Genomic DNA, 10,498 nt, shown 5'->3' with positions numbered 1-10,498 from the left:
GGAGAGGGGCAAGTGGGGCTGGGAGCTCAGCTGCACTTGGACGCCCCTTCCCCGCGCTGTCCAGGCTCCATCCGCCCTTCCGCGCCCCCCTCCTCCACCCTCGCCGCCCGCAGCCTTCTTTCCTCCGGGGCCACGGGCTAATCGGCTGTGACAGCCCAAGCCCTCAGCAGCTGAGCGGTGTCACTGCGAATTAGGCAGGCGCTGAGCCCGCCAACAGCAAATTACTCATCACTGCTGCGCTGGTGCGGTGGCGGGAGAGGCAGGAGTGTGAGCCTCGTGAACAGGCAAGTGGGCACGTGGGCTGAGAGCTCGGTGCCAGCGAGGGGGTAGTGGGCGTGTGGGTGCCTGAGGCTCCCCTGCCTCCCCACGGCCCATCCCTCCACTCCCATCACTGCAGCCCCCTCCCCTCCATCCTACCAACTATCGCCCTTCCTGCCCTACCCAGACCTGGGCCCCGCCCCCCCCCCCCAGCTTTTCTCCCTCACCTCCGGCCCCGGCCAACCTTCTCTAACCCGTCCCCTCCCCGCTGATCAACTCTCCTTTTACCAAAACTTCTCCCAAAGTGACCTCAGCTCACTGTCCCACTTCCTGGGCCCCAGCAGTACCCTACGGGGTCACCAGGAGCAAATCCGGGACTGGCCTTTCCCCCTCCTCCCCTCTGCACTTGCCTAATTTAGGCCCTGGCTCCCCAGCCCTCCCTGGCTGGTCCCCAGTAAAGTATCCTCCTGGCCCTGGGGCGCAAGCTGGCGCCCTCTCCCGGGGGGAGCTGTGGCTTGAAGCACCCTAAGTGTCCCTAGGGGACGCCATCCCGCTGTGCCACACGATGTGGGTCCAGTCTGGGCTTGGCTCAGCCCGCTCTGGCCCAGCCCACCCTGGCCCAATGTTGCTCCTCCCTGCTGCCTGCGCTCCCACCTTCCCATCCCCCTCTCAGAGCCCCTCCCTGAGGCCCCGCTGCCCCACCCACAAAAAGCTCCTCCCCCTCCCTGGCCCCCAACCTGCCTCCACCCCCCAACTCTGCCCTGCTTCCTCCCCTCCCTAGGTCCCTCCACCGGGAAAGTTCTTCCCCAGGTCTCACCTGCCCCAGGCACCAGCGCCAGGATTCTGTGGGCTCCCTCCCTCGCTCCTCAGCGGCCACACCACAGGCCTCACCGTGGGAGCTGGGGCTGCAGAGCTGTCTCCCACCAGAATGGGAACCCCAGCAGTGCGTGGCCTGTCCTGTTCCAGGTTCCATCCTCACCTCCTGAAATAGACCTGGCACACAGTAGGTGCTTCATCAACAGTTTGAGTGAATGAATGGGTCCCCGTCCCCGGAGAAAAGGGGTCTGATTTTCCTCGGACCTCGGTGTCCCTGTAGGGGCCAGGTTGGGCTGGACTGGTATCTGGGAGAGCAGGGGCAAGACCAAATTCCCCACACCCCAGCAGGGCCTCCCTGGCCCTTGGTCGGACTCCACGGCCTCAGGGACTGCTGACCATGCAGCTGGGCCCAGGGAGGTGACAGGGCTGGTCCTTCGGTCAGAGCAGCAGGCAGGGCTGGGAGCTGGGCAGGGGGACAGCTTTGGACCCCAGCAGGACTGGTGGCCCTTGCCTGTCCCCCACTTGTCCCTCAAGTGCTGGAGACAACCTAGCTTGTCACCTCCATGGCGGGCTCAAACCAGCCACTCATCTGCTTCCCAGAGCCACTGGAGGTGAGGAGACCCAGGCCTACTAGGGTCTGGGTGAAGGCCATTATCTTCCCAACGCCCGCCCTGTTCCAAGTCCCTAAGCCCTGGGCCAGAGAGTTGCAGGGCCACGGCCAGGGGATGGCTTTACCCTTCCTTGGGCCCCTGGTAGGTAGGTCACGCAGCCCTGGCTCCACCCATTCCCCACAGGCGGGTCTGCAGGGTGGGGGACACTTCACAGCTCCCTACACCCTTCGAGGCTGGACCTAGTATCTGCTGAACAAGTGAGTTGTGGACCTGGAGCCCCAAGTCCAGTGCAATTGGTGATGGTCTCCACTGGGGCAGGGCTGGGCAGGGTAGGGTGAGACTGAGGAGGCCTCCATCCAGTGCTGGAGGGCATCTGGGCCCTCACTGGTGGCATGGAGGACCTGGGCTGGCCAGAGAAGGAGGGCAAAGGGGTACGTGGGGCAGCCCCAGGGTTCCGGAGTCTTGGGTCGGGCAGAACTGAGCAGACAGTCCCTGAGGGTGACAGCCCCCTGGGATGGCCAGTGTCAGAGCTCACGAGGCCACAGGGCCAGGATGTGGGATGAAGGGACTGGGACAGACAACACCCACGTGGTCCCTGTGCGTGTGCAGGTCCCACGAGTGCTGTCACAGGTGCCTGGGTCTGTGTGCTCCTGTGCATGTGCATATGGGGGTCTGTGCATTTGCACTTGTCTCAGCCCACACACGTGGCCGTGTCTACTTGCATGTGTGCATCTGTGTGTGCACCCATCCTGGGGAGGGGGAGGCCAGGGAAGAGGACACCTTGGCCTTGGCTGGCCCCACCCCCCAGCAGCTATAAATAGGAGGCCAGGGAGGGGCCGGCAACAGCCGCTGCCTGGCTGCTGAGGGCAGGGCTGGTGCTGGTGTGGAAATGGAGAGGGGCAGGGGGGTGCCAACTGCAAACAGAAGTGGGATGTCCCCAATATGGAGCAGCCCTGGGGCTCCCCTAGGGCCAGCAGCTGGGAAAAGGGGCCAGGGCCTGGCTTGGTCCCCTCAGATCCCGGCTCAGAGATTTTCCTGGAGCCCTTATAACCAGTGGGAGATCGAGGGGAGCAGCTGGGCTGTGTGTGCATGCGTTTAGGATGTAGGGACCCTTGCAGATCTGGAAGCTGAGGCCCAGCTGGGCACTCTGTGTGGGGTAGGGGCCTGAAATAATGCCGCCCCTAGGGGCCCTGGCAAGCCTTGTTCACGGGGAGCAGGGCCAGGATGGTGTGGGGGCGCTAGGGCCTCAGCTCAGTCAGCCTCCCTGGGTAGAAGCTGGGGCAGCTGGTGCAGGGGTGGCCCTGGCCAGAGAGTCTGGGGCTTCCAGCCGGCAGGCACTGAGCACAGCTGTGTAGGTCCAGCGCAGAGGGAAAGGGACTGTGTCCTGCCGCTGCCAAGGCTGGGCAGCCAAGCAGGGGAGTGTGTGGCGTGGACTGAGTGTATGTGTAGGGGTTACATGTGCAGGTCTGTGTATGTCGAGTGTGTGTGAAATGAGTGTGCACGTGTCTAGCGTGTGTGTGCCACCCTGTCCTCCCCAGGTCCATGGGCCACAGGTCCAGGCACACAGGCTCCAGGCTTCTCCCTCAGGTCTGGGAAGAGACAGCTGCCTGGAGGGTCATTCCCGGGCCCCCCTGGGAACACATGCTGCCCTCAAGGCTGCCCCAGATTTGCTCTAATGTCCCAGACCAACAGACCAACACCTAGCACCAACCACTACCCCCCTCTCCCCATCCTCCGGGCACTCAGCCTTCCAAGGAACTTGCCTCCTGAATGGGTCTGTCTCCCCTGGAGCTCCGGGCCAGGGCTGTCATTTCGGTCCCTGCTGTGGTCACAGAGTTGGGACTCAGACTGAAAGAAGTAACAAAGGAATGAACGGTTGAATCCCCTAGAGGTGGTGGTGGGGGTAGCAGGCCAGGGTGGTTGGGGTCCCCAAGGCCACAAGGTATAGATTCTGTCCACATGATGGTTCTGGGGAGCCTCCTCCGGGAGGTCACTTTGGCCCCCTGAACATCCAGGCAGGCACATTAGCTCCGGGACCCGGGTGCTGGGTGGAGGCCCGTCCTGCAGCGTGGACACTGCGTCTGGCACCCCTACCCCAGATCCAGGCCCCTGGCTGCCTGACAGCTCCCTCTCAGACCAGTCTGGGTGGCTCCACGGATCTTGGTGCTGCCACAGCCCCCACACACCTACAGAGACAAGAGTCATGTCGCACTCACACTGGCGGATGCAGACAGACATACCTGAGCGCCGGCTGTCACACTCTTGAGGTCCCCCAGCTCTCCTGGCCCCAAGGCCCAGTGAGGTGGAGGTCAAGGCCTCCAGTTCTCACACAGTCCCTCCCACACCTGGGCCCCTGCCCGGCCCCGGCCCGGGGCTGAGCGGGGCTGGCGGGAGGCAGCACCTCTGGGGCCTCCTCTGCTCTCCCGGCCCTTTCGCTTTCCATAGATTGGCTGCTTTCCTGTGGGAGTTCATGGATTCCCCCAAATGTTTTTCGGAAATCTGTCCCTAAACACAAAAATGAGCCATCTTCCTGCCTCCCCCAATAAGTTCCACATCCTCCATGTTCATTCCTCTTCTCCATTTGATCCTAGATGGAAAACTGGAGGAAAGAAGGAAGGGGTGGGGGAGGAAGGAGGGAAAGAGAAGGAGGGAGGGAGGGAAAGAGAAGGAGGGAGGGAGGAAAAAGCAAGAGAAAATAGAAGAGGAAAATGAAACCAAACCCAGCACTCAGCCCCGGGCTCAGGCCCGCCCTGCAGAGAAACCCAACCGCTGCAGAGTGTGGCCGTGGCCCCTCTTCCCGAACTCCTCGTGGGCCCCAGGCCCCCTGCTGGGTACTGGGCTCTGGGAGGCCTGGGGTGCCGGAGGGAAGGGGTGAGCGCAGCTCCCTCCCCCAGGAGAGCACCAGGCTGCCCACCCGGGCTGGTTTCTCTGCCAGGAGGGAGGCTCCCTGATGGCTCCTCACGGCAGTGGAAGCCAAGGTGCCCTCATCAAAACCAGCCAGTGGACTGGCCCTCACCTGTGTCCAGGCCCCTCCTTGGCAGCAGTCTGGGCCAGGACAACGATCCTCCTCCCATCTGAGCCTCGGGACCCTGTCCTGAGGTCGGCTGGCCTGGTTCCCCCTCGCGCTGCAGCCTCCCGTACTGGTCCCTTGAACTCCTCCCCGACCTCCACACTTCCCCTTCTTTCTACACCAGCATCTTTGCCCTCAGAGACGGCAGCTCGCTCCCCTCCTGGGGGCTGGAGAGCTCAGCCCCTGGATTTAGGGACTTTGGACAAACCCCTCAGAAATCCAACCTTCCAGTTCTAAATTTTACCCGAAGGCAATTGGGGAGGGGGCAGCACTCGCCTTTTCTCTGTTTCTCAGATGGAGACAATAAGAAACTCTGGCGACATCCTCTCGGGAACTGCAGCTGTCCCAGCCCTGAGGAGGAGACCTGGCGTCCCCAGGCTGAGAAGTAGCGCAGCCCTCCCTGCGGAGAAGAGCCAGGGAGCCCTGGCCAGGTGGGCGGCAAGTTCAGCTCCAAACGTGAGGACCACAGACCTTCACCCGACTCTGTCCTGTTTTGAAGGGAGATAAATCAAGTATCCTACAATGGCCTCAGCCCCCTTAGGGTGAAATTTCCAGAGGTGCTGCCCTCCCCGGTTCCCCCAGAGTCCAGGCCTTGGACCTTCAGGTGGGAGGCCAGACTGCAGGCTCGGAAGAGCTGGGGACAGCGCTTGCCACCAGGATGCAGTGGTGCTGGGCGTGGGGTCACCACCAAGGCTGGCTTCGTGTACTGGGCCGCTGTCCTGCCTTAATGGGGTCCCCAGGTCCACCCTGTGCATCCCTCCTCCCTGAGGGGCAGCCCGGGGCCAGCAGGGCAGATGCCTCTGGGTCGGGCCCTGACGGCAGGCTTTTTTACAACTCTGGTCAGTCTCTCCCAGTCGGTCAGCCCAGGCGGGTCACCCGAGCTAGCAGGGCCCAGTTTAGGGACCTCCTTTTCCTTCTACTCAGGAAGAAGTAAGCAAAAATGAAAGCCAAAGAAAAACCAGCCAGGCTCCAGTGACTTTTGGATTTAAACAGATTTATTTTTTGTGTTTTTTTTCTTTCCTCAGTTTCGTAGCAAATGAAAAAGGAATCCAACAAAACCCAACAACGCAACAAAACTTCCCGCAAGCTGGCGAGTCTCCTGCGCTCAGCAGGAGCGGCTGTAGTCCGGGACCGGGACCTGCAGGGGCTGGAGCACCAGCCTCCCCACACTCTCTCCCGCCTAGTCCAAAATTCGATCAGGCTTTAAAAAAACGAATCCACAAACAAAACGAAACATATTTTAAACTAAAATAAAAACACTTTCTCCACCCGCCCCCATGCCAGGAGATTCAAGCGAAAACCTCCTCTTTAAAAAATTTTTATTTTCCGCTAGAAATACTGTGCATTACTATTTTTTCCCTTTTCACTTCTCTTGAGGGTTAAAATAAGATATATTTTCCCAGGAGTCATAAATACGATCTGGTGCATAGAGAAATAGCAGCACGGAGTCCGGGCCAGCCCCCGCCCCCGTCGAGTACAGTAGGGCAGCAGGACTGAACACAGCATAGATAATACTCCTCGGCTTCAATCTCTATGGGACGCCGGCGGCAGGGTTGGGGGCAGGCGGGCAGGCGGGCAAGCAGGGGCCGGGCCCCTTCAAGCGAGCAACACATGCTGGGACACGCGGACAGCCGAGGGCGACCCCGGCTCGGAAGGAGGCAACTTCCTCCGGGGTTTTCTTATATAATCACCGAGCAAAATAAATATAAATACTTCGAAAACAACACCGCTTTGGAAAGGAGGAGTAGAAAAGGGCAGGGTAGGGAGGCCGAAAGAGAAAAAGCAGGAGCGCGGGGCGGCAGAGGCTGCCGGGGAGGGACGGCGGCGGCGCCCTCGGCAGGGCCGAGGTCAGGGGCAAAACCGCGCTCTGCGTATGTACAAGCGGACGCCACGAAGGACTTCGATCTGGCGCAACTTTGCTGGGAATCGCCGCGTTCCGCGCAGAGGAGTTGTGGCAGCGTCAGGACCGCGACCCGGAAAGGTGCGCGGGCCGGGAGCGAGGAGGACGCGCCGCGGGAACGGGCCTCCAGTCGGCGCCTGCAGACGTTGCAGCAGGGCGCGCGGGGCCTGCCCGGCGGGAGGCGGAGGTGTTAACGCGGAGGCCCGCGCGCGCTGGCAGCGGCTCGGCCGGGAGTTGCGTCCTCGTCCTGGGCCGCAGAGTCCGAGCCGAGGCCCCGGGCGGCCTGAGCAAGTCCGTTCCCGCCGGCGGCGCGGGCTCGGGGTCCGGCGCTCACAGGAAGAAGTCGGGCGCGCCCTTAGCCCCGCCGGGGCCGGCCTGCGGCGGCGAGGACTCCCGCGGGAAGCCGGCCCCGCCCGCGCCCCCGGGGCCACCCCGGCCAGCCAGCTTCTCGTATTTCTCCTTGTACAGGTCCCGCTCCTTGGCCAGGCGCCCCACCTCCAGCTTCAGCTGCTCCACCTGGCTCTGGAGCTGGCACTTCTCGCTCTCCAGAATGTGCCGCTGCTGCACCCGCTTGAAGCGGCACGACTGCGCGTAGCCGCGGTTCTTGAGCGTGCGCCGCTTCTGCTTCAGTCGGATGACCTCCTCCTTACTGAAGCCGCGGAGCTGCCGGTTCAGCTCGCGCACCGACATGGACACCAGCTGGTCGTCGGAGAAGCGCTCCTCCAGGCGCACGTGGTGGCTCGCGCTGCCGCTGCCGTGGTGGCCCACGCCGGCGTGGTGGCTCGCGCCGGCGTGGTGGTGGTGGTGGTGATGGTGAGCAGAGTGGTGGTGGTGGGTGGCGTGGTGCGTGCCGTGGTGGTGGCCGGCGCCCATGTCGTCCGCGCCGCCGCCGCCCGCGAAGCCCTGGCCCCGGAAGGCCTCGTAGGCCGCAGCGGCCACTGAGTGGTGCGCGACGTGGTGCCCCGCGTGGTGGCCGCTGCCGATGAGCGCCTCCACCGCGTCCTCGGGAGTCAGGTTGAGAGCCTCTGGGTTTAGGTGGTGTTGGTAGCCGCTCATCCAGTACAGATCCTCCAGCGCCGGCTTTCCCGAGGCGCCCCCGACGGCGCCAGGGCCCCCGCTCCCCGGCCCCGGGGCTGCCCCGGCCTGCGCCGCGCCGCTGCCGCCCCCTGCGCCGCCGCCGCCGCCGGTGCCTGGGCTGGGCGCGCAGAAGCTGGGCGAAGAGGGCACAGAGGAGCAGGGCGTGCTGAGTGGCGTCGAGGACAGCGAGCCGGGCGGCAGGCGGTGGCAGAAGCGTTCGGCCTCGGGCGGCTCCTTCTTCACCTCGAACTTCATCAGGTCGAAGTCGTTGACGTACTCGATGGCCAGAGGGCTGCTGGGCAGCTCGGCGCCCATCGCCAGCTCCGAGGCCATCGCCCGGAGGACCCCGCCGCCGCGCCCGGCTGCGCCCCTACGGGAGGCGGCGGGGGGGGGGGAGCCGCAGGCCTCTCCCCCCCCTTTGCTCTCCACGGGCGGCGGGTCCCGGCCGGGTCAGCCGCAGGGAGCGCGGACTCCGGACAGAGGCGCGCGGGGAAAAGTTTCACGCAGCCAACTCAGGGGCGACCGCTAGGGACGCCGCCGTTTAGGCCTCTTGTGCAGCCCCTAGTAGCTCCCTGGAGGGCGCAGGCCAGCCGTGCTCCCCCGTCCCCGCGCCGGTGGCCAAGCGGGTGGCCGGGCGGGTGGCGGTGAGGCAGGCCACCGCCTCGGGCTCCGCAGGTTCCCCACACTCCACCCGCTCACCGCCAGCCCCGCCTCCACCGCCGAACGCCGCGCCGCACGCTCCCCTTTATAGCACCGGGCGCCTGGGTCCGCCTTTCTGGGAGGGGCGCTCGTCCATGGGCCAATCGAAGCCCCAGACCCGTCGCTCTCATTTGCCTATCCCTATGGCAACCCGGAACCCAGCTGTCAATCTCCTGCGGGGAACAGCTGTGGGAAGGGGTGGTGACCCGCCGCCCACGAGAGGAGGGGACAGGGCCCTCTGGTGGCCGCCTCAGGGGTCTGCACAGGCAGAGGGCTGGGGTGCACGAGAGGCGCGCGGGGGCGCGGGGCCTGGCCTGCGGACTCCGAGGGCTCGCATCCGCGACGGGGCGGCCACAGAATCTTGGGGAGCAGGGGGCGCACCTCGGTGCCTCTGTCACCCGCCACCTAGCTGGTCCGTGACCCCGCAGCCCTTTTCCAGGTTTTTTTCTGCCAGCCGGCCGGGAGGCCGCGTCGGGCTCCGCTAGCTTGGTGGCGCCGGGACATTCCGGCCTCCCAATTCGGATGACACTGCGCGGCCCGGCTGGGCGCTGCGCGGGAGCGCCGGTTATTTTTAGCTCCGCGGTTCAGGCGGGTTCAGGAATTCAGTCAACAAAGTTGCTGGCACCTCCGTGGGGCGGGATCCACCGCGGGACGCCCGGCTCAGAGGGTGTGTAGCGCGCAGGTGGGGAGGGAGTCGTGCGCGGGCCAGTGAAGACGGCGTGCTGGGGACCCTAGGATGGGGGCGGGAGCCGGGGCGGGTGAGGCCGGACACTTAGGGGGTCGGAGGGACCCCGGGATGGGAGGGACCTGGGGGCTGGCTCTGGCCAGAGGGCTGCCAGGCCAGACACCAGGTTAGGAATCCTGGCTCCAGCTGCCCACCTGCCCAGGTCGGGCCTAGTGGTGCCATACTGGCTGGGAGCAGGAATAAGAGGGACGGAGGTGGGAAACCTCCAGAGCCAGAAAACCTGACAGCTGGGCTGACTGTGAAGGTGCACCCAGAGTCCAGGGCTTGGTCACCAGGTAAAGAACTGGAGCAGTGGGTGCACCCGGAGCAGGGGAGCCTCCCTGCCTCTGCCCACCAGGATCTACTGAGATGGGAGAGGCAGGACCCAGAGAGCCCCTCCCACCCCTGTTCTCTACACTGTTATATGACTTTTATAGTTTAAAACTTCAATCTTACACACAATCTTCTATGCATAGAAGGAAAGGTCTGGAGGGTGTGGGCAGGAAGGCACCAGGGGTGGCCTGGACACGTGCTGGGGACACTATCTACCGGGGCTTTTACTGTGTTCCTGGCACGAATGTCTGCTATTTTCTAATAAGAAAAGTGTCATACTGTGGGGAGTGAAACTTCACTTCCTAAGATGTCATGTGGGTGGCCAGGCCGCAGTGTGCATGGTGGGCAACCCTGCCCCTTCCTCCTTGCCCTCACGTCCCTCTGGGTGGGCTGTGCTGTGACGCAGGGCCATGCAGAGAAGGACCACCCCACAGGGATGGCCCAGCAAGTGGCAGAACCGAGGCCCCAGGCTGGGTGCTTGGGCTCCCAGATGAATGAGTTGCCAGATGCATTGCCAGGTTTGGGGCTTCCGTTAAAGCACCTTGTGTTCAGAGGGAGGCCACGGCTCAGAGAGCTGATGCCACATGGCGAGCTGGTGGTATTGTCTGCCTGTCTGAGGGGGAAAAGCTTGCACGGGGCTCCTGTGCCTAGCCACCTGACTCTGCCCCTCACACTGTGGCTCCAACCAGGCCCCTGGACCAGGCAGGGGTTCAGTCCCAAGTTCAGAAGGATGCAGGGTGGAGCCAGGCTTGTGCAGACAGGAGCCCTCCTCACAGCTCCAGGCCTCAGGCCGAGGGGCACCATTCCGCAGTCATGCCCGGGCTCTGTTGGACCCCCAGTCCCTCCTGCTCACCTCATCTTGTCCTGAGAGGTGCAGTAAGGAGGCTGAGGCCAGGGCAGCCCTCCTCAAGACCCATGCTCAGCCACATCAAGTAGGGGACAGCTCCCCTCACACCCAGCCCTCAAATGTGATGCTCAAGGATGCTGGGCCCCGGCCTGGCCAGGCTGGC

The 10,498-nt window shown here is 64.0% G+C and overlaps 1 protein-coding gene across 1 annotated transcript; it reads right to left on the bottom strand.

The window, feature by feature from the left end:
• Positions 1 to 5,728: 5,728 nt before the first annotated feature.
• MAFA (MAF bZIP transcription factor A) lies at positions 5,729 to 8,533 on the bottom strand. Its single transcript, XM_032467859.1, has one exon. It carries the CDS (start codon positions 8,063 to 8,065, stop codon positions 6,986 to 6,988), a length of 1,080 nt encoding a protein of 359 aa, XP_032323750.1. The 5' UTR covers positions 8,066 to 8,533; the 3' UTR covers positions 5,729 to 6,985.
• Between the last annotated feature and the right edge of the window lie 1,965 nt (positions 8,534 to 10,498).

The sequence above is a fragment of the Camelus ferus genome, chromosome 25 (assembly GCF_009834535.1).
Source record: "Camelus ferus isolate YT-003-E chromosome 25, BCGSAC_Cfer_1.0, whole genome shotgun sequence".
In the NCBI taxonomy this organism is placed as follows: Eukaryota; Metazoa; Chordata; class Mammalia; order Artiodactyla; family Camelidae; genus Camelus; species Camelus ferus.
This window is presented reverse-complemented; position numbering and strand designations above follow the sequence as displayed.

Excerpts from the sequence above, each read along its gene's own strand:
- MAFA (XM_032467859.1), bottom strand. The coding sequence starts at position 8,065 with ATGGCCTCGGAGCTGGCGATGGGCGCCGAGCTGCCCAGCAGCCCTCTG.